Source organism: Podarcis raffonei, chromosome 2 (assembly GCF_027172205.1).
Source record: "Podarcis raffonei isolate rPodRaf1 chromosome 2, rPodRaf1.pri, whole genome shotgun sequence".
Lineage (NCBI taxonomy): Eukaryota > Metazoa > Chordata > Lepidosauria > Squamata > Lacertidae > Podarcis > Podarcis raffonei.
The window spans coordinates 79,911,116-79,933,759 of record NC_070603.1 but is presented as its reverse complement, the minus strand read 5'-3'; the positions used below and the strand labels follow the sequence as shown (position 1 = coordinate 79,933,759).

Here is a 22,644-nt window from a genome sequence, read left to right as displayed (position 1 = left end):
TACTTTCTTGAGTTGTTCCTCCAGAAACATAACAGATGGTGCCTCTAAGCCCCAAGGCAGACAAGCAATCCAGGAGGATACTATGATACTGGGTGGGCTGCAGGAAACAGAAACAATATTAATAATATTAATTTTATTATTTATACCCCGCCCACTCTGGGGAAGCGTTATGATTATATATCCAGACATTCCCATGTAGCATTTGCATTATTTGCACACCTGCAATTTAAAGTTTAAATGTTGGAGGCAGTTTTCATCCCATTCCCATTTCATCCCACAAGAACTGCTGTGACTGAGAATTAAGCTATAGCATTAGCAACAAAGTATTCTGAGATCAAGGGACATAGGTGGCGATGTGGTCTAAAAGCACTGAGCCTCTTGGACTTGCAGTTCAGAAGGTTGGCGGTTCGAATCCCCGTGACAGGGTGAGCTCTCGTTGCTCTGTCTCAGCTCCTGCCAACCTAGCAGTTTGAAAGCATACCGGCACAAGTAGATAAATAGGTACTGCTGTGGCGGGAAGGTAAATGGTGTTTCCATGTGCTCTGGTTTCCATCACGGTGTTCCGTTGCGCCAGAAACAGTTTAGTCCTGCTGGCCACATGACCCGGAAAGCTGTCTGTGGCCAAACACCGTTTCCCTTGGCCTGAAAGTGAGATGAGAGCTACAACCCCATAGTCTCCTTTGACTGGACTTAACCGTCCAGGGATCCTTTACCTTTTACCTATTCTGAGATCTAAATGAGATGAACTAAAAGAGACAGTGGTGCATTTTTTTTATTAGACCAATGTATGAAAAAGTGTCATGAATTTTGACTAAGCCTATTATTGACATTGATTGCAAGACCTGCAAGCTCCGAAGCTGCCCTGTTAATTATAGTATGATAGCGGGCTCCAAACTCCTTGTTAATTCGTGGTAGTGCCTTGGCATCAATATTACCACCAAAACATTTGGCTAGGAGAAAGAGGCACGTGGAAGGAGGGCGGGAAAAGAGGGGCAGTATCTCCTTCCTTCTACTTCCCTCGGGGATCAGGCCCCTACGTAAGTGCCCTCGGAGGCGAGCCGCGCTGGAAACAAACAAACACCCCAGCTGCCTCCCCAGCGGGTCAGGAAGCAGCAGCCTGCAGTGTCCCCAGCGGCCAGCAGGTGAGAGCAGCCTGGCGGCACCTGCTGCCGCTTCTCTCTCCGCTGACGGCTCCAGGCCTTCCTTCCCCGCCTCCGGCGCCTGGCCCTCAGCGCGGGGTCTTTGCCTCGGCTTGGCCCGCTGCGCCGTGACGTCCCTCGAATAGCAGCTCGAGGCGGGCGATTCCTGTGAGGAGGTTGGTTCGAGACAGTGCTGCCGCCACCGCTGCAGAAGCAGCCGCTTCCCTTTCCCTTCGGCTCAGGAAGGGCTTCGAGCGGGTCAGCGGCAGGGCGCGCGCTCCCCCGAAGGAGAGCTTGCGGAGAGCGGCGGCGGCGGCACCCATTTCGCTTGGCGGGGGGCGGCCACGAGTCCAGGCGCGATGGCCCCCGAAACACCCCGTGCGCCGCTCGGGCTCCTTCTCCTCCTCCTCCCCGTCGCCGTGGTGCCTTCCAAGCTGAACATTCCCAAAGTGCTGCTGCCCTTCAGCCGAAGCACCAGGATCAACTTCACTCTGGAGGCAAGCGAGGGCTGCTACCGCTGGTGAGTGAGCGCGCGCGAGAGAGAGAGAGGCGCAGGACGGGGTCGAGCGCGCGGGGCCCCGCCGAGTTGAGGCATATGGCGCACGTGTGGCGTTCAACTTTGCTGCTGAAACTGCAACACGTGAGGGTCGGGGCGCGAGAGAAGAGAGAACTGAGGCTGCAGCTGCCAGCAAAGAAGCCTTTACCTGCGGCAGGCAGTTTGAGTTAGCGAGGTGTTATTCCTAGGGCGGGGAGCGTCTTAGCCGGTACCGTTTTACTCAACTCATAAAACTGCGCAGCTGTTAAGTCTCCAGGACGCTTGCGCCGCGCTTCAGGCGCGAGGGAACTGCTACTTAAAAAAAGTTTACAAGAAACATGAGTGTTGTGGAGAGTTTGGCGCAGTTTCATTGCAAAAGATCAGATCAGGTGGTTTGATGCACCTTCTCATCCTCCTTGGTTCTGAGCCAGGGGGAAACTACACATTAAAAAACCCCACTGAAAATGTGTTTTTTTTAAAAAAAAAGTTTTGAAAAATACTTTGAATTTTGCCAAGCTCCCTGTCCCCATCTAGTGTTACATGTGTAGATTGCACTTTACAATACATTTAAAACGTTTTTGTAGCCGAGTCCCCAGTGTGCTTTCCAAGTGTCGCCAGGTGTGTGAGTCAGAAGTTTATCCATGCTGTCTGGGCTGACTTTGTCACCGTGAGGCATAGGTGACAGTGTGCCAAACCTAAGAAGCTTGAAGTGGTACAGTGATTGTGGCAGAAATCCAACCAGTACCAGAACGACAATACTGTGGATGCGTAAAAGCCCTGAAGTTTGGAATACAGTAGCAACATGAAGTTACAAATTTTGTTTCTCAAAATGAGAGCAGACATTTTAATGTGCTTTGTTAAGACAGGGCAGGGGCATGGCTATTGCCAAGGTTCAAGGACTAGCAGCTGACCCCCCTTCCATGTATAACAGGTGGATGCTCAACAAGTTTTTAAGCATTTTAAAAGTGAACCTTTATCTAACAGAGATACAGTGTAACAAAGAAAGCTTCTTTCAGTGACACAACATTCATTCAATGGTTGCCTGCCTCAGTGGTGGCAAAAGTAGAAGTGAGCAGTACTGTACTGTGTTTTTCATATGGTAGAAATTCTTTTAAAAAGTTAGCTCTGCCTCACAACCTCTTTCCTGTACTATCTGAACAGGTTTCAGTATAGATGAAAAGGGGAAATGGTTCTTTTTAAAGTCTGCAAGTAAAGTGTGCATTATGCACATGGCAATAATCTACTATACTAAACAAGTATAAAGGAAAACATCTTCCAATATTATTGTAGCTCAAAACTACTTGCTCATGTAAAATGAAAGAGTGTTTGATTTCCAAATAACTATGCTGTCCTATTCTAACCAAACAAACTATTAGGCTTGCTAATTATTGAGCTTTCCACAAAGCCATAAGAAAGAGAAGTAGAACATCTCTAGAGTGGCACTCCAAATGTCCTCACCCAGCACCTTCATATTGATGTTAAACAGATGGGACATCAACATCTGGGTTGCACAGAAATTCCCCAGTAGCATATTATGAAGCTGGCTTTGTAGATAGGAGTGGACCCTGCATAACATCATGTCTCCAACCTTCAGTGCACATAGCTGGTCAAGTAAATACCATATCTGATAGTAGTATCAAAAGCCACTGATGGAGATCGAAGAGCAGCAACAAGATCACACACCCCCAGTTCCTCTCTTGATACAGGTCTTGCAGGGCAACCAAGGTTGGTTCACTTCCAAAGCCAGACATGAATCCAAGCTGAAATGGGTCAAGATAATCTGCTTCCTGCAAGATTATCTGCAGCTGCATGTCCACCAGCTTCTCAGTACTTTTCAATGCCTGTGTGGCCACCATGCAATACCTTTATGAAGGGGTATTTGCAATTGAACAGCAGCTGTCATGAGCCTCCTAGTTCTTGGGTGGACTTTTTCCAGAAGTGGCCTCACCACTTCCTGTATGAGGGTGACAGGCACCACTCACTCTTACGGAGACCTACGCAGTCAGCCCATGTGTAGCTACAAAAAGATAAAGAAAACAGGTAGTAGTCCAGGCAAATCTAATCATCTAGTGCACATCCTCAGGTTGTAAAAGAAAGTTGTAATTGAACCTCTAACACATGTTAAGATATAGTTCTGGACACTCCCTCAATAATGGAGGTCAATAATGTGTTTTGACCTTACAGTGGTACCTCAGGTAAAGAACTTAATTCGTTCCGGAGGTCCATTCTTAAGCTGAAACTGTTTTTAACCTGAAGCACCACTTTAGCTAATGGGGCCTCCCGCTGCCGCCACACGATTTCTGTTCTCATCCTGAAGCAAAGTTCTTAACCCGAGGTACTATTTCTGGGTTAGCGGAGTCTGTAACCTGAAGCGTGTGTAACCTGAAGCATCTGTAACCCGAGGTACCACTGTACTTATATTAAGACCATAGCAAAGTGTGTAACAAATAGATTATTTCCCTCCAAAAAGAGTCATCAACTGATCATGTTAAAAAAGTACAGGAAACTGAAGTTAAACTGGCCTGGCCTGGCATGTGTATTTAACTGGGATCTCAGTTTTGATTACTGAGGGAAAGTTGTCATTCTAAAGTTTTCCCTTTGGACATTATTTTATTATTTTGATTTCTACATATATTTATTTTTTACATTTTATATCCCATCAACATAGTTCAGCAGAGCCTTCAGGATGCATTGCTCTAAGACATGGGAATAAATGGGGGAAATATCCAAATAACTGCATTGACTTTGGTCCAACACCTGTTCAGACAATCTAATACCACTAATAGGTTTAAACATTTAACTACCCATGACTGACTGATGTAATTAGGTTTGCTCAGCACAGCAATACTCACGAGATATTAACAATTATCTTTGTGTTAGAGCTTCCCTCATTTAAACCTGCTGTACAGACAGCTTGTGACATGTGTTTGGGAGCAACTGTATGTAGCCCTGTCACTGATTTCTGGCGTCAATCACCCAAGAAGCACAAGTGACCACAGGCTTCTTTGCCATTCATTCTGAGTGTGTAGCCTCACACAATGAACATGCTTATATGACTTGACCAATTCCTTCTGAAAGACAACACAGTAGAATTTCTTATGAATTATCTTTAACAGAACCATATACACACAGGTCAAGGAATTTATGTTCATAAGTCTATAACAGATAAATTTGACCAATTAGGAGGAATGAATATTAAATCTCATATATTAAGAGCAATTGTGATTTCTCATTATTCTTGATCCAGCCAGTGTTAAGTAGCCCATTGATTCAACAGGCATGTACTTAACTCTTGCGCCATTCACCACATGATAACATTTGGTGAATGCAATAAGTATAATTAGTCCCAGCAAATCTAACAAACTCCTAAAATGTGGACAGATGTTAGTATTAATTCTGTCTGCCAGAATCTTCATAGCAGACAAATATTCCCTGTGTGTTTGTGAGGGGGGAGGTTAAATTTCTAATTTGTATAGCCATGAACAGACAATTTAAATATATATGCAAATTCTACCCAGAAAGTCCTGAACTGAAAATATTGTAATAAATTATGCAAATCATGTATGTTTATATGTATCTACTTCATTTGCTTGCCTTTCATCTGTCTCAGAATTTGGAGTTTTCTAAATTTTTTATAGATCCAGGGAGAAGGGCATGGGATTTAAGGAGTACAAACAGGGTAAGGCATGTGGGAAGCAGAGAGATGGATGAAACTGGAGTTAATAAGTTTTATAGTCCATATATATATGTGTTTCTGCAACTGAGTACAGTGGTACCTCAGGTTAAGTACTTAATTCGTTCCAGAAGTCCGTACTTAACCTGAAACTGTTCTTAACCTGAAGCACCACTTTAGCTAATGGGGCCTCCTGCTGCTGCCTCGCCGCCGGAGCCCGATTTCTGTTCTCATCCTGAAGCAAAGTTCTTAACCTGAAGCACTATTTCTGGGTTAGCGGAGTCTTTAACCTGAAGCGTATGTAACCTGAAGTGTATGTAACCTGAGGTACCACTGTATATAAAGCACATTCCTACATATGTGCATTAGACCTTTTGATTTTTTACTGTCTTATAGCAGTTCTTCAGTATTCCAAACTGTTTGTGAAAATAGGTTGGATGGATGAAGAATTGTCATCCCATGAATGGAAAAGCTTCTTCCATTTGCAGTAGGGACTCAATCCCAGCAGAGGCTTCAACAAAAGAAAGCCTGAGTGAGGGCAGGGAGAGAGAATTTGCATGGATTCCTCCTTCCCTCCATAGTCTCCAGCAGCAGTAGTCTGGAGGATCACTCAACTATCCAGACCAGATTTGGAGGGAGGGGTGTTATAGGGTCAACGAGGGAAAAGGTGGCAGTGTCTTGTGAGCAGAGCTGTGCTGATCCAACCAACTTTTGATATTTATGGCCGTTTCTGATTTGCCGTTTGAGTTATTAATGTTCTTTGGAAATGAAGGAAATAACCCAGAGGGATTTCATTTCCGCCTTGATATTTCTCTCTCTCTCTCCTTCATTTGGTATTTAGCTTATAACAGTTTGATAGGCGTGTGTTAAATGCCTTTCCCCCTTTTTGCTGCACTTAAAAAAAACAGGAAGTAGAGTTTCATCTAAAGTATGCTTATATTCTCTGTGTGGGAAACAAAACGGAAGTAAAATTTTATATGTGGTTTTAAAAGTAAATAAAAAAACAAATTGTTGATAGATGATATTTTACATTTTTACCTGCAGCTGTTAACAAGGAATTGTTCATGGAGTATTCTTTTTTTAATCATTAATGTTTTCTAGAATCTCACAACAATCTGTTTTGCTAATTGCTTGTGGGAGGACTTACAGATGCATGACGGATGTCATTGCACACACTATTCTTTTCCTCCCTGTGCTGGTCCTGCAAAGGGGTATATGATCTTGAGGAGTAATGATTGCACAGACTAGGCTTAAGCGGGTTGAACTCCAGTCACATAAATCTTAGTTAATGTATTTTCAGTGTTGCGTGGACAAATACAAGGTGAACCTTAGGCTGAAGTAACTGTGGGGCAAGAATGCAGAGGGGCTGAGTGTGATTCTGCATTCTCACTGCACACACAATCTACACATGTTAAAGGTTAGAAGGTGCACTCAGTATCAGCCACTGAATAAAAATATTCACGATTATGCTGGATATTCACTAGAAAAGTGAAACTGACTGAATCAGGCACTACAGTTAGAGACCCTAACTCTTAACTGTTAGAGACAATAACCTGTAATGCTAGTAAGTGTTACAGTTTATCACCAAAATTTAGCAGTCAGGCTATGGAGATAGCTAGATTAGACAACAGCTGTTTAATACTTTTGCTTGCTTGTGCACGGCATTGGACCATATAACGTACTTTAGCAGTCTAGAGATGTCTGTTGACCACAAGGATAATATAGAGGCAGCCTGAGGTGTGTTTGTGGTCAGAAGAGTCTAGATGGCATCACTGTCCACTAAAACCAGTAAATGCAACCAAGAGTGACAAAAAGACACATTTCCCCAAAGGTTAAATTGTGGTTGGCTCTTTATAATTTGTTCTGGCAAGCTGTTTATCCCACAGTGTTTAAGAAAGTTGTAGTTACTAGTGGCACCACCATCAGCAGTGAGTCTATTTGCTTTGTCTTTGTTTATTTAGCTCTTCACATAAAGCTCATTTTAGCAGTTTGAAGTTAAGTCTTTAGATGATTCTTTCAAACACAATATATGTATTCATTTTTCTGCTTTAGGGTTGCTCTCTACAGCACAACAGACAGGATGTGTGGGTGATATGCTATATTTGAAAGAATACGTGGAGGAAGTTGCAACACTAATAGTGAAATCCTTACTCAGAAGCACAGTATGTGCATACAGCGTTGTTACCCAAGTCGATTTGCAAGACTACATTTTTTTAGTCCTACTTTTGACTAAAATATAAGATAAAATCAAGTTAATTTGGCAGTTTTGCAAATTAAGCTAGGGCATGAGTGAATCCTTCAGAGGATATAGATCAGGGGTAGGCAACCTAAGGCCCAGGGGCCAGATGCTGCCCAATTGCCTTCTCAACCCGGACCGCGGATTGTCCGGGAATCCGCGAGTTTTTAAATGAGTAGAATGTGTCCTTTTATTTAAAATGCATCTCTGAGTTATTTGTGGGGCATAGGAATTCGTTCATATTTTTTTTTTCAAAATATAGTCCGGCCCATCACATGGTCTGAGGGATGGTGGACTGGCCCACGGCTGGAAAAGGTTGCTGACCCCTGATATAGATGGTTAATGAATGAGTTCACATAAATACACAACACACTTAAGCCTGTGCTGCTGCTGATGTTACATTTGTCTACCACCCTTCATCTGAAGATCTCAGGGCAATATGAAGCATTAAAATACAAGGTAAAAACACAAAATGCATAATAAGAACAAGAACAAAACAACCCAATAACCCCACCCTACCCCTCCCATGAAGTTTAACTCCCAGGGGCCAGACAGATGGATGCAGCAGGCTGGGGATTCCCCATTCCTGTATTAAGGTGCAGTGAAAGCAGTTTCAGCACACATTGTTGTATCAGAAGATCTTTTGTACCTGGGACAAAGACAGTGGATCTGTGTTTGCCTTATCTCCACACTTACCTTTTTTTTTTTTTGACACAGTAGTATTCTCTGTAAAGTGCCAAATATAAAAGTGTTTTATATAGGATAGCAACCTCATTTTTCTCCAGTTTTGTCAGGAAGTAGAAAGCTGCAGCCTACAGGGCAGTGAGCTCTACAGGAATCCTGAATGTCTGGTTGTTGTCAGGCCCACTGATTAACTGGACAAAAATATTATTCTCTGATTAAAGGAGTAGCTGAACATTCTTCTACCAGTTAGATAGAGCAGAGCTTGAAATCCAAACTTCTACATGCCACTTTGGAGGTGGACAATAAGATTTCTGCTCTGTCTTGAATCCTCAGGGTGGCCATTCTTAGCCACCTTGAAAGAATTAGTACTAAGTCTGGTTTTTGTTCAGTGGACTGCTTCAGTGAGTCGTAGAATTATTTGCTGTAATAGGAGCCCCCCACCCACCCAGCATAGGCTTATTTTCTACTTGGCAGGGTAGCTAATCAAAAGAAACTAAAAGTGCTGCAAGATTCAACATAGAACCAATGTGTTTGTAATAAGTAATAAGTGAAGCCGTAATTTAAAAAATGATTGGCTTGAAGATGTATTAGTAGGTTTTTCATTTGAAACTGACATTGCTGAAAAGGCAATAACTATTTATACATTATACATAACATGAATGTAAAAGTGAGAACAAAAGGTTTTCAATGGGTCTCTACATCTTCCAGACCTGCAGCAGAATTCAGCTGAGAATGTGAACAATAAAGAATTTTAAACTAGTAAGTAAATGACAGCGGGTTGTCGCCCCCTCCCCCGGCCAAGCCATTAGGAGAAAGCTTTTCAGAACATTATCTCCGTAGAAAGTGGTAGAATGAGCTGACTGTGATGCCATTGCTTTCTCTGAACACCTAGATGTATATTCAAATCTACCTATACCGATTTTGCAGCCAGTGATACAGTACTTAAAACTGATAGGAACTGCTGGTAATGCAAAGTTAAATATAGCATGACTTACTTAAATGTTAAAGGAAACTTTGATGGGCATCAACATTTATCAATAAGTCTCACTCCAGTAATTTTTGTTTGTTTGTTTTAAGGTCTTCTACCAGACCAGAAGTTGCTAGCATAGAAGCTATAGAGCAAGACAACCAACAGTGTTCACAGAAGGCTATTGTGCAGGCCCGTTCATCGCAGGTGACACGCCTTACAAGTATTATTTTGGCTGAAGATATTTGTAAGTAGAGCAATATTCTTCCCATCTTATTTGGAGACATGTATGTTTTAGATGACTTTGTTGTAAGTTAATTCTACGCTATTCTTTGGTTGGAATGCTTTATGCCCTGCACCCATGAAACTCTTGATGGATACACTAAGTGCAAAAATATACTCTTCTAGCTGTGTGTATTTAAAATTTGTAACAAGCAAGGAAAAAGAGGGAGACAGAGAATGGAAGCTATGCATCATCTTGCCCTCCTTCTCATTGTATTCTGGGGGGATTGTATTCTGGAGAAGAAGCATAGAGGGTTGAAAAGGAACATACTGTACATTCAAAGTCAAGAGATGCTAATAAAATCAAAATGGAAAAAATGGATGAGACTTACCTTACTGTTTAAATTTTGCATTTTGCAACAGTTTTTAACTTGCTCATAGAATTTGTATTTATGGAGGGACTCAAAGGATGTCCACAGCTTATATTTGCTTGGATTAATGACTAGTGTTCATGGTAGGGATTTCCAAATTGATAACTGAAATGTATAGGTGATAACTATGGCAGTTCTTTACTGAGTTAGTTTGTGTGCCTAGTGAGTATTCAGCCTGAAATTATGTACCCTTAAGCAGAAGTGTGTCCAGCTCAGTATGGCTTACTTTAAAGTAAGAAAATGGAGTTGGTTGTACATTAACAATAAATGGATTTTGCATATAATAAAACCAATTACACTAGAAAATACACTTTAATGAATATGTTAGGGATGACCTTTTGAACATATATGAAACTGCCTTATATTGACTCCACAATGACTGGTTATAGCCCTTAAGACTAGGCAGCGCAGATTGGCCATGGCCTTTTTTCTGAGATCCCTTTAACTGAAAATGTGTGGTATTAAGCCTGGGACCTTCTGTATGAAAAGGATCCTCCTCACTATTGCAATCAATTGATAAATAATTGCATCATTATTTATTTTTAGTTATTAATAAAAAACAAAAAATCAATTTGTTGGCATATAAGGTTACTCTTGTATGATAGTTATAGTTTGAGTTTTTTGTTTTTAAAATGGCTGGCATTAATTTAAAATGTTGGCGCTTAACATTAAAGTATAAGGGTACATGAAAATGCCTCTGAACTTTTCCTCATCATTGAGCAAATGGAGAAAATTTCCACACACCTGAGTTGGATGGAATGTATTCTAAATCAGAGGGTATTTTTGCCAGACAGACTCCAGCCCTGGTATGTCCCCTGCCTTTTGAACTTAAATATGATAAAATGGCTTGGAGCCAGAGGGTTAATGACAGAAAGGGGTACTGCTCCTCTCCTGACAGCAGCCTCATGGAAAACCTGTCCTGGGAGCTGTTGGTGCCCTCCCTAATGGGATGGACTGTGGTTCTGAGGAAGAAGGGGGATTACATTCCCCCCCCCCATTCCCTATAGCCCCAGTTTACCTCAGTAAAATATTATAATTTTCTCTGGACTCTGCTTGCTTTATTCCAGTTTCTCCACTAACACAGGAGAGGTACTTTGGGGTGAGGAAGAGAAAGGAAAATCACATTCCATCAACCCTCTTTCACCAACACTTGTCTGGATCCAAGACGACAAATAAAACAAGTCATGGAGTTTACCAAAAGCTAGAACAGCGGATATTTTTTGTTGGAAATATATTGAAAGCTATACAATAGTTTTGCTATTATTGTATTTAATTGCATATGTTTTATTTTGAACAAAACCATCCACTGCTATTGAGGGATAATGGCATGCTTTCTCACAAAGTTTAAACCAAGCATTAAACTATAAGGTTTGGTGGTTTTTGAGGTTGAACCTATCTTGTAACTAGATATTTTCCTGTATCTCATCAAGTAACTGGCCAAGTCCTTCGCTGCGATGCCATAGTTGATCTTATTCATGATGTTCACATTGTGTCCACCACAAAAGAACTGTATCTAGAGGATTCACCATTGCAACTGAAAATTCAAGCTTTAGATTCTGAAGGTAAGACTATATCTCTTTTAACGTAAAATATTCATCCAGACAAAGAGCTCTTCCTGATGTTATGTTGGCCATGGCCACACATTTTCCTTCCTAAATCTACCGCTGTGTATCAGTAGTCTCAGCTTGAAATTCCTATCTGCATAAATGGGCTTCTAAATTTGCATTTTAATCATATCGGTATTTCTCTTTAAATTCAAAAACCTCCATCAACGGGGGGGGGGGGAATCACTGTCTCAGTCTAGTTTTGGGGTCAAGTGTCTCCTAAGAAAGCCATACAGATAAAATACCTGGCAGAAGGTATCACACACCCTAACTCAATTCTATGCTGGATCACATGCTCTGTAGCTGACCTGGACCAAGTGAGGTTACTCTCTCTTTGCATCAGCCTATGGTGGGTGGTGATCCTGCTTAACCCTAGGCTTGGGTTCTCTGAAGGGAGCTGTCTTGTGCACCCAGACTCAGCACTAAGCAGCCTTGCTTCTCCCCTCCCTGTCAAGTAGTGGGGAGAAAGGAAACAAAGCTACCTTTTGCAAGCAGAAGCAGCAAACTGGAGAAGTCTCGCTTGTTACTGTTGCTTGCAAACTCCAGCCTTGTTTCTCCCATCCCATCAGGTGTCAGGAAAGGGATAAGCAAATCGATGTTTTGCAAGCAAAAGCAGCCTGTCAATCATGTGGCATTATGAACATATCATGTGATATGTTTGGGCAGCTCTGTGACTTTAGCCCGCAGAGCTGATCCTGCTAAGGATGTGGCTCATGGAACCAAAAGGGTTCCCCAGCCCTGCAGTAAAGCAATATACTGTACTTGCAGAGATGTCATTGGGATCAACAATACCCCATAATATAAAGTACATAAAGCTGCAAGACCTATGTGTGGGGCCTAAACATAAAACAAAATACTGTGACAGTAACAAAACATATGAAATAACTGTTACAGTTGTATTAGGACTGCAAAGGTCACGACTTGTGAATTACCTATAATAACAAATCTCACAGGCCTTGCAATCATAGCTGACGGTATTTGAGTAGCCTCAGAACTGCAGCTGACATGCAGGTAAAATGTGGTGGGAGGTATTCCTTTTTGTATTCAGAAGCTCTAAAGATGAGAGTAAAAAGGAAATGAAGGAAGTCTAGCATTTCCATGGCTAGGCAATAATATCAATATTTGCACTGGATAGCAGAGATTCTGTTTCATGAATTGGACTAATAGACATATGCTGGTATCAGTTCAAGTAAACATAAATTTTGAGGGGCGTTGAACTGTCTCCCAGGCATATTGTTCTTGCAATACATGTGCTGTGGGGGTGCTGTGGCCAATGTCACAGCAAGCATTTCTCATCTCTTAGTGTCTGCTGCAGATTTGCAGCTTCAGCACTGTTCCATTTCTCCCTGCTAAAGAAAAAAATACACTATTTGATTTGTTTTTACTTTACATTTCAGCAATACTGAGGGAAGATTTACCTTAGCTCCGCAAAGTTCAAGCAAGTGTTATGAAAACAACCAATTATGATTGTACATCTTGTATAAAATACCCCTGGGCACTTAGAATTCTATTTTCTGTGGTAGATTGCCTTTTTAAATAGAAATTTTAGGATGGAATGCCAACCCACAGCACTCTACTCTGTACTAGGAACCCATGATTGAAAGGTATTTGTAGTCTCTGATACACTCAGATGCACTTTGAGGTGGAGGATGGTCATAGAGTGCATGTGTGACCGCAACAACATTTTCTACTGATTTTGCAGTAAAATCACGCTATTGATTATGCGCCAACAGTGAACACAACTGCACATTCATTTTTAATTAATCAAAATAATTTGAAAATAGAGAGAAGTGAAGGATCAAGTCCCCGATTTGTCAGATTAACCTCTTAGGTTTCTGAATTTGTGTTATCAGTTAATTGTAAAAACAACCTTATTTCAGGCTTAGTTTTTGGTAAGGAAGGAGGAGTTGGTTGGTTATTTATTTATTTCTTAAAATTTATATGCCACTTAATTGTAAAAGAAAACTCAGACTGGTTTGCAGAAAAATGCAGGAATCATTAAAATAGAAAAATAGAGAGAAATTAACAGAAATTCACGGCAGGTGCATCGTCCATAAAGTTTTTATTGTAGGACATTTCCATTCTTTTTAATTGCTTTAATTCTGGTCACATTGTTAGGTAGACAACATTTGAGACATAGAATCTTTATTTACTTCCATTTCCAAATGATAGTTTGATAAGCTAAAAAAAATGGTGCTTTTTTCTTTTTAATAAAAGAAAGTTAATTACGGGTAAGCAAACAATAATTCATATTAAAGTGATGTCTTTGAATTGATGCTATTGGGAGATGAAGACTGATTTTGTGACTGATGAGTTAGCCTTGAGTAATGATTTTAAATTCCATTTTCTCATTGATATCATAGCTTTTAATGAATGTGTATGCAATAGTAACAATATACCTGAAGCAGCGTCTCCACCCTCATCGTTCAGCCCAGGCACTGAGGTCCAGCTCCGAGGGCCTTCTGGCGGTTCCCTCATTGTGAGAAGTGAGGTTACAGGGAACCAGGCAGAGGGCCTTCTCAGTAGTGGTGCCCACCCTGTGGAACGCCCTCCCATCAGATGTCAAGGAAATAAACAACTACCTGACTTTTAGAAGACATCTGAAGGCAGCCCTCTTTAGGGAAGCTTCTAATATTTGATGAATTATTGTATTTTTATATTTTGTTGGAAGCCGCCCAGAGTGGCTGGGGAAACCCAGCCAGATGGGCAGGGTATAAATAAATTATTATTATTATTATTATTATTATTATTATTATTATTATTACAATAGAATTCTCATGAATTCTCCAGAGGCTTGTGAGCCAGTTCAGATGTTTTAAGCCCTTGCTTCTTTGTAGACACAGCTATTCAAATGTTCTGCTTGCATGAGCAGTATGAAATTGAGCATGCATGTTTTTATTGTATGATATCTTATTTGTTTTAGATATCACATAAGTAGCTAGAAAAATGGGGTCATCTTGAAGTATTTATAGCCTTATCTACCCACTTACCTATAGCAGGAATAATGCAAATTTTAAAATTTCAGACTGCATTTGCACATTATGCTTCTGTGGATTGTGGAACGCTTTGCACTGTTAAAGTAGCATTAAATTAAAAACAAACCGCTATTTGTGAAATAGTTAAGCTGCAATTCTGTGCCTGTGTAGTCAGAAGTAAAGACCCATTAAATACAATGGGACTTGCTCTCACGTAAGCATGTATAGGATTGCAGCCTGACTGGTATTTCACATCCTATAGGGTCAGTTATGAACTGATTACATTAACGAAGGCAGCCTTAATTCAGGCAGTTTCCACATTACTTCTAATTTTCAGTAGTTGCCATTTGTATTAAACTTGCATCCAACATGTATGTAATCTCGGCTTCACTGATCATAGAATGTTTTATACAGATTCCTTGTTTCTGTTTGATAAATGAATGATGACTCAATCGCTTTTCCCCCAGTACATGAAACTTAACAATAAGAATAAAATTCTAAGCTTCTGAAATAGGCCTAATTCATGCCATCTTGTTTTGTAAATATATGATTCTGGTTCCTTTTCAGTTTCTTCTTCTGCTGCTTATTGTAATTTGCAAAAATTTGGATTTCCAGGCAGAAAAGTTATTGATTGGTTTTTTTAATTTATTTTTTACTAAAGTTGTTGAGCTTAAAAAATTGACATTTTTGAGCTATTTTTAAGGAAAATCAGTGAAAACGACACTGCCATGCATCTGGATGTTCCCGGACATATAGCCGATTTCCACCCAGACACTGCCACCAACTGCAGTATTCTAGACATACGGCAATCCTAGATGTAGTTTTATAGCTGATTACCAAAATGTGGAAAGATTCTATAGCTGTTCTCACATTTGATACTAAGTTTCTTGAATTATTTTAAGGAAACACCTTTAGCACTTTGGCGGGACTTGCTTTCGAGTGGACAATTATGAAAGACCCAGAAACTAATGGATTCTCAGATTCCCACAATGCACTGCGGTAAGCATCGTTAAAATTGTTTCATTTGTTACTTTATGCATAAAGGACAATGGGCAGGGAAATAGCAAGCTTTATAACATTTAAAGCAATCAACCAACAAAAAACATACTGATATAACATTTAAAGCATTCAACTAACAAAAAACATACTGAAAACGAAACATTTCTCAAAGAGTTAGGGATAGCAGATAAAGTTTCATCGAAAACATCATTGATAGGCCAACTGGCAGCAAAAGGCCATCAAAGGTGGCTCAGTTCAGGCTTCTTTAGGCAGTGGGGTCCACAACCAAGAATTCATAGAATTGTAGAGTTGGAAGGGACCATGAGGTCCAACCTCCTGAAAAGGACGTTTCATCCATGTTTTTAATAGAACAGTAAAAAGAACTGCAGGAATCTTTTGCCCAGCATGTGGCTTGAACCCATGGCCCTGATATTAAGAGTCTGAGCTATCCCAAAATCCCATCTCTCAAGGTCCATGGAATGGAGGGAGTACTCCCTTGGGTGAAAAATTGCTCTCTCACAGTATCCCTGCTCAACTCTTCCAGCAAAGTAATCCAGAGGGGAGAGATGGAATTGCATACAGAAATTATAGATAGATAGCCCAGGCCTAGTGCACCCCACCCACTGTGTTTTTCAGTCCTTGGCATGACACAAAATACAGGAAATTCATTGCATCTCTGGTTGCTGACGGGCTGTCTTCAACTTACTGTATCACAAGTTGTGCAGGCTTGAATGCTCATGTTCTTACAAGTAGTCTTTTATCTTGCTGATTTGCAGTTAAAAACTGAACTTAACTAAAGTACTGAACGTGAGTTAATTAACTTAGATTTATAACAGTTGCATGTTCCAGTTGGTACTCTCAGCACACTCGTATGCCATTAAAAATTACTCATAATTAAAACAGAGTCGGCTCAATAATACATGCTCCATGGATTTAATCCACAGAGTAGCAATAAACTAAGGATAATGGTTTGCCTCAAATTGTGCCCCCTTCCTCTGACAGAAGCCTCTTCAATCCAGCAGAGGATTCTGTCTTCTGAAAGGGGGACAGGTGGGATCTTCACAAATTCTGTTGTTCTTCTGCAGCCCCCCCTCTGCCTCCCACCTGTTTCTAAGGACTCAGTGATACAGATGCAAATAAAACGATTAAAGTGTATTTTAAGTGCAATATACACACTAGATGACAATGGTGAGCCTTAATAAAAATTCAATGTATTTTTTAAAACGCTTTTTTAAAAAAAGCATTTCCAGAACATTTTTCATATAGATTCCACCAAAGCGTCCCTTATTCCTCTGGAAAATGTCTGGGGCATGAAGGGGGCTGCAGGGAGAAGAGGGGCAGTTGCTTTCAAAAATTCTCAACTTCCTGTAGCATAGAAAAAGACTACGTGTTTGGTAAGTTAAAAATGGTTTACTCCCCAAAGGCTAGATTCATGTGCATTTCCATACAGCAGCAAGAAAATATAGGCGGTATAACTTAGGTTCCAAAATGGTAAGTGTTTTTAAATTATTTATAAAGAAACACAAAGATGGCTTGCTTAGGCCATGCAGTCTAAGCTTGGAGCATCCATCTTAGACATCCTTACTGGTTGTGTTCACATGGTAGAAAGAGAGAATTTAGAATTCTTCCCAAGGTGAGGGGGAGTGACCTATCTAAGCCTTGCAGCACAACTTACTCTGTGGTCTTAACCCTTTCATGCATTAGATTTAAGCATGTTGGCCATATGATCCTACATACGCTTTGCAAAATTGTGGAAAGCAGTACACATATGTCGCATTTTTGCTTTCCCCGGTGTTTACAACACTTCATTGCTTTCAGACAGACCTTTTGAGTTTGAGTTTCCATTTTGGTTAAAATGCCTCAGTTTTAAATCCTATCCAAGAGCACTGTCTCTTTGGATATTTTTCATTTCATTCAATGTTGCAGCTCTGCTATTGATACTGACTCTTTGAAAATGGGTCTTCAATGAAGCTGAATCACTTTGTATATCCCAATTTGGTTACAATACATCATAATAAATGAAACAACAGGCATTCCGTTTGTTTACGGTAATTTTCTTGGAGCCTCCAAAGTACTTTTCTGTTATTTTGGAGTTTCTGACCATATTCAAGAAGTACGCAGAACACTAAATCAATTTTTCCTCATATAATTTTGCATATTAGAGCCAAGCAGAACATTAAACTGATAATCAGCAGCAAAAGGAGCTGTAAATTTAAACTGCACTTCAAGGCCCTAATTTTAAGGAGTGAGGCGCAACCACAATTAAATACCAAGGGTTGAATTCAGCATGGTGCTAAGGAGATCATTCCGTTTTTTTCTTGTCTAACAGAGCGATCTTCCTTTTCCTTCCCCCTGTGTACTGTTCTAGGGTTTCTCCTGGCCCTCCAGAGTGGATCTGGAAGAGTCACAGGAGAAGCAGGGGAAGCCCCATTGCACTAATGGGATTCAGCTAATGGAACAGGGTAGTTGACTCCAACCCTAAGGTTAAATATGTGCTGAACTCTCTTGCATTGAAATCATGACGACAACAACAAACTACAACAACAATTAATAATAATAGTTTTATTCTGCACTTCTACCAAAGTTCAGTTTTCAGGATAGTTCATTAACAAGTATAGCATTTAAAACAATAAAATAATATATGATTAATTACTAAAATAAATATGCAAATTTAAACCGCAGTAGCTCAATTAAACTTCAGGGGGGAATGAAAGGCATAGGCATTCACATCATATGCTACCAAAGCCTTGGGAGCATAAAAATGTTATCAGCTGGTGACAAAAGAATAGTAAATAAGGGACCTGGAAAATACACACAGAATGGATTACTCTGTGACTGGGTGCCATAAGAGGAAAGGCTGTTTCTCTGGTAGCCAACCTGTAAGGAGCTAAAAGTGGTTGCCATTCTATATGTTAGCTCCTTTACGGGCCACTTGAGAACAAGATTAAGAAAGCATCGTTCAAATATATGTCACAGCAACTTCATTGGAGCAAAAGAAATTATCGTCCTTTGCCAGCATGCAATACAGGAATTTATGGGGGATTAGCAATAAATGCAATGACTCCTTGTGCTAGCTTGTGCTTTTAAAAGAGGGGAAGGAAAGCTACCAGTCTGTATTCCATTATGAAATAAACAAATTAGAATAGGACTGATAGCAACTAATCAGCTGACTTGAAAAGAGAGAGTTAATATTATTTCTGTTCATCCAGATTGCTTTTTTGCTGTGTACAGAAGTGCCTCTTTTAGCAGGCAAGCATCAGTGCCTTGTGCTATCTTTCAATATAAAAATGTTCTATGGTCAGCGCAGTGGTTTCCATTTCTTAACTTGGCCACCATATTCTGAAAGAGTTAGGAAGTTTTCAGATATGCATAACAGGCAGTCCCATGAATAACACATGACAGAAGTTTAACCTGGACATTATCAAGGCATTGCTGCCCCGGCAAGATCATGCAGCTGCTAAGTAATGGAAGATGGAACAACAGATGTCACTTGAGTATTCATAGGTCAGACTGGATCTGTAGACTTTATAACTAAGGAGGACCTACAATCCCATCTAAAGTAAACCTAATACACTGCCAGTCCTTTGCATTTTTAGGTGACATTCCCCCTTCTTCATAAAAAATACAGGTATATGAATAACTAAACTCTTTTTACAGCATCCTGAAGTTCTCAGAATCAACCTATACACCACCTTCCTATATATTAGAGATGGAAAAAGTTGCCAGACAAGGGGACATTGTTTTAGTATCGGGCATGAAAACAGGGAGTTCGAAATTAAAAGCAAGGATACAAGAAAGTGTTTATCAGGTAAGGTCCTTTTCTGCAGTACATTTATTATAGCAGTCTTCCAACAGGATGCTTTTTCTCCTCTTACAGCTATTGCCCAGTGATGGAAATAAGGTGATACTGATAAGCGAAACATATATACTGATCACAAAGCACAATTCAAAAAATGTTCTGCAGAACTAACAAATGTACTGTGGCATAAGCTGCTGTAGGCAAGATGCATGAAGCAGACAGATCCATGTATAACGTGGATGAAGGAATCTTTTACTGCTTTGTGTAGTGAGACTGAAAGGTGACATACCATTGAATGTTGACAGCCACCTAAATGGGTTTCTGCATTCATTTCATTTTGCATGTCCCAAAACTGCAAAAAAAAATATACAACCTGTTTTCTGGTACTTGCAAAATTTACCTGGGATTGTTGTCAACATACACATATGAATGTCAACATTCACCAGATAATTGCTAGAGATTAGAACAGACACCTCATTATTCCTCTGTGCCTTCCCCCCTTTTATTCTCATTGTTTGTATGGTTGTGAACAGTCCACATTTCTTATTACTACTTCAGAAATGTCTATACATAATCATTCGGGAGATATATATATATAATTTTTATTAATCTAATTTTTCAAGGTAGCCTACAAAAGAGAACCATAAAACAAATCTAAAACATCAGAAACAAAAGCAATTATTGCAGCAACAGTAAAAATGCAAAAAACAACAACACAGTAGATATAAAATCAATTAAAATCCTGGGCAATCTTTTTTTTTTTTAATGTCTAAAATGTGGCTCTCTGGTTAACCCAGTCACGTGGCGCCTTATAAATAATGGTAATTTTTATTAAGAAAGCCTACAGATGGCTTTTGAATGGTAAGAGCATGTTCAACAATGCAGCCAATTACATTTAGAAGGAGCTATCCTTTGCTATAGGTCTTCAAGCGGAGGCTGCTGGAGATGTTAGATTTCTGAAATCCCAGTATCAAACAGGGGCATAGCGTTTGATGGCTTATAAGATCTCCGCTGACTCTACTCGCCACTTATCATTGCTATAGGCTGTGAGAACTTTGGAAGTAGGGACTGACACACACCAGGACTGTTGAGCCTGTTGTTCTCCAGTGTTCTTTGGGGGCTGTTGCCAGTATTATTTTGCTGGTTTTGCTCAGTAAATGATGTTGTAAGTGGAACATTGAAGAAGCAGTTAGCAGGACTCCTAGGCCTCTGGGGTTTTTTTCTCAGGGATTAAAAACTGCAAAATGATGCATTGTTTTCTGCATATTACAGTTCTTCAGGGTATTCAGATGCCTGACAGATAAAAATAGGTATCCATTACAAGTATGGATTTTGCAGCACCAACACCACTGTGGCAAAGTCAGCAAGATGCTACTCAGCAAGATTCTTTTCATATCAGCAGAAATGTATGTGTTTAGGGTATATGCCATTTTAAAAATAAAGAAAATTAACTAGGACTCAAGTAGAAAAAATATGAAACACTTGGGTATTTGTATCCCAATCTGAAATGACCCTTTTCTTTTCTTTTTCTTATTACTATTACTTTAATAATAATAATAATAAAATTTTATTTATATCCCGCCCTCCCCAGCCGAAGCCGGGCTCAGGGAGGCTAACAACAATCAAGTAATCAAACAATCAAATAATCCAACATTCTAAAACATTTCATTATAAAAATTAATTAAAATAAAATTAATGGCAACCGTTAAGCAAAATTCTGTGCAGGTTGCCAGAGGAGGGAGTCAGGCTGCGCCCTGACCAAAGGCCTGGTGGAACAACTCTGTCTTGCAGGCCCTGCGGAAAGATGTCAGGTCCCGCAGGGCCCTTTCTGATTGGAAATAGATTTAAAGGAAAAAAGCATAGACTCTGAAGCTCCCCCTCTTTTAGACCCTCACAGTGCTGTCTGGGAATATCTAGACCAGTTTTTTGCACAACCAGCCACTTGATATTCAAAGGTTACAGTCTAAACCAAGTTGCTTAATGTGTTGCTGAATAATGTTCCACCATAGCCTTATATTTTTTTAAAAAGAAGGTATAGACTTCTGTGCATCTCTTTCAAGGTGCCCATCCTTTTTTAAAAAAAAATTATGTATATGCATACCGTTGGACAAACAATATTCATTAAGTGGATGGGAAAACTAAAGTAATGGTTGTGTACAGGAAATACATGACAAGTGAAATACCATGTACTGGCAGTGGGGTCTGGGTGTCCCATTGAAGATTCCAGATAGCTGTAGGCTAACTTAGCCTGCCACGCAACAGCCTGGGCTAGTGGCAAGATTTTAGTCTGAAAATCATTCACCTGTATTGCATCATTTTATGAGCATAAGCCAACAGGTGTTTAAAAAAATCTCATGAAAATGAATATATTCACTCATACTTCCATGTGTTACAGCCCTTACAATCCACATTTACTGTGCATTTTGTTGCAATTGCAAAGCAAAGCAGTTTGGGAGTTGTTCTGTAATAAAATAGATTAAAGAGGAACTAGATATGACCTTTTATGAGGCATTTAAAGTGTTGAGGTTTTCAACCATCAGGGTGCAAAAATTGGTGTGAGATCTGTACATAAGATGATATGGGAGTCCAGTGCTGTCTTCTCAATATTTTAAAGTTATTTTAGTCTAAGGCCAGCGAAATCTTCAAAGAGAAAGAAGTGGTGGAATGAAAACCACTTTCTGTTCACATTTTCCCAGTTTGTTTAATGGCCTATTTTAACAGTTTTTCTTCAGAATGGCTAGTTCAGCGGGACAGTGCTCCAGAATTGCCCTCCTGACACACCAGTGTTGCTACTGCTTACCTGGGGGTGGGATAGGGCAGAAATAAGATTGTGGCTGTACAGGCCCACCAGTGGCAGTGCCCGATTGACCTGACCTCGCTCTCACTCTGTTTTGCACAGCAGGCATAGGCAAACTCGGCCCTCCAGATGTTTTGGGACTACAACTCCCATCATCCCTAGCTAACAGGACCAGTGGTCAGGGATGGTGGGAGTTGTAGTCCCAAAACATCTGGAGGGCCGAGTTTGCCTGTGCCTGCTCTATAGTATCATCCAGGCGTGGTGCACCCATAAGGCAAGGTGAGCCAACCGCCTCAGGCAGCAGGTTTCTCCTGATATAGTCTTGTCCCCTTGTTCCTGATGTAGAACTTCCCTGACCCCTTCTTTACTGGCGGGGAGGAGGGTGCCATTTTGGAGTCTTGGGCCAGCCCTGATCTCACCAGACTCTATCATTTGCAGCTCCTTTTTCCTAGCTGTCCAGAAGACTTCCGGTTAGGCTTGGCTTTTAAGTTTGCATTCCAGAATGAGAATTCTAGCTGAAAGAATGCGTCATATTAATTGCTTGCTTGTTAACACTGGATTTACCTCATTCACTGATTGCTTG

At 40.4% G+C, this 22,644-nt stretch overlaps 1 protein-coding gene across 1 annotated transcript in view; it reads left to right on the top strand.

The window, feature by feature from the left end:
- The first annotated feature begins 1,158 nt into the window (after positions 1 to 1,158).
- NUP210 (nucleoporin 210) overlaps positions 1,159 to 22,644 on the top strand; it is an 86,080-nt gene continuing 64,594 nt past the window's right edge. The window contains exons 1-5 of the mRNA XM_053377714.1: positions 1,159 to 1,659; positions 9,345 to 9,481; positions 11,318 to 11,449; positions 15,369 to 15,465; positions 19,123 to 19,273. Of these exons, the coding sequence (XP_053233689.1) occupies positions 1,499 to 1,659; positions 9,345 to 9,481; positions 11,318 to 11,449; positions 15,369 to 15,465; positions 19,123 to 19,273 (678 nt within the window). The 5' untranslated portion in view covers positions 1,159 to 1,498. The remainder of the gene's footprint in view (positions 1,660 to 9,344; positions 9,482 to 11,317; positions 11,450 to 15,368; positions 15,466 to 19,122; positions 19,274 to 22,644) is intronic.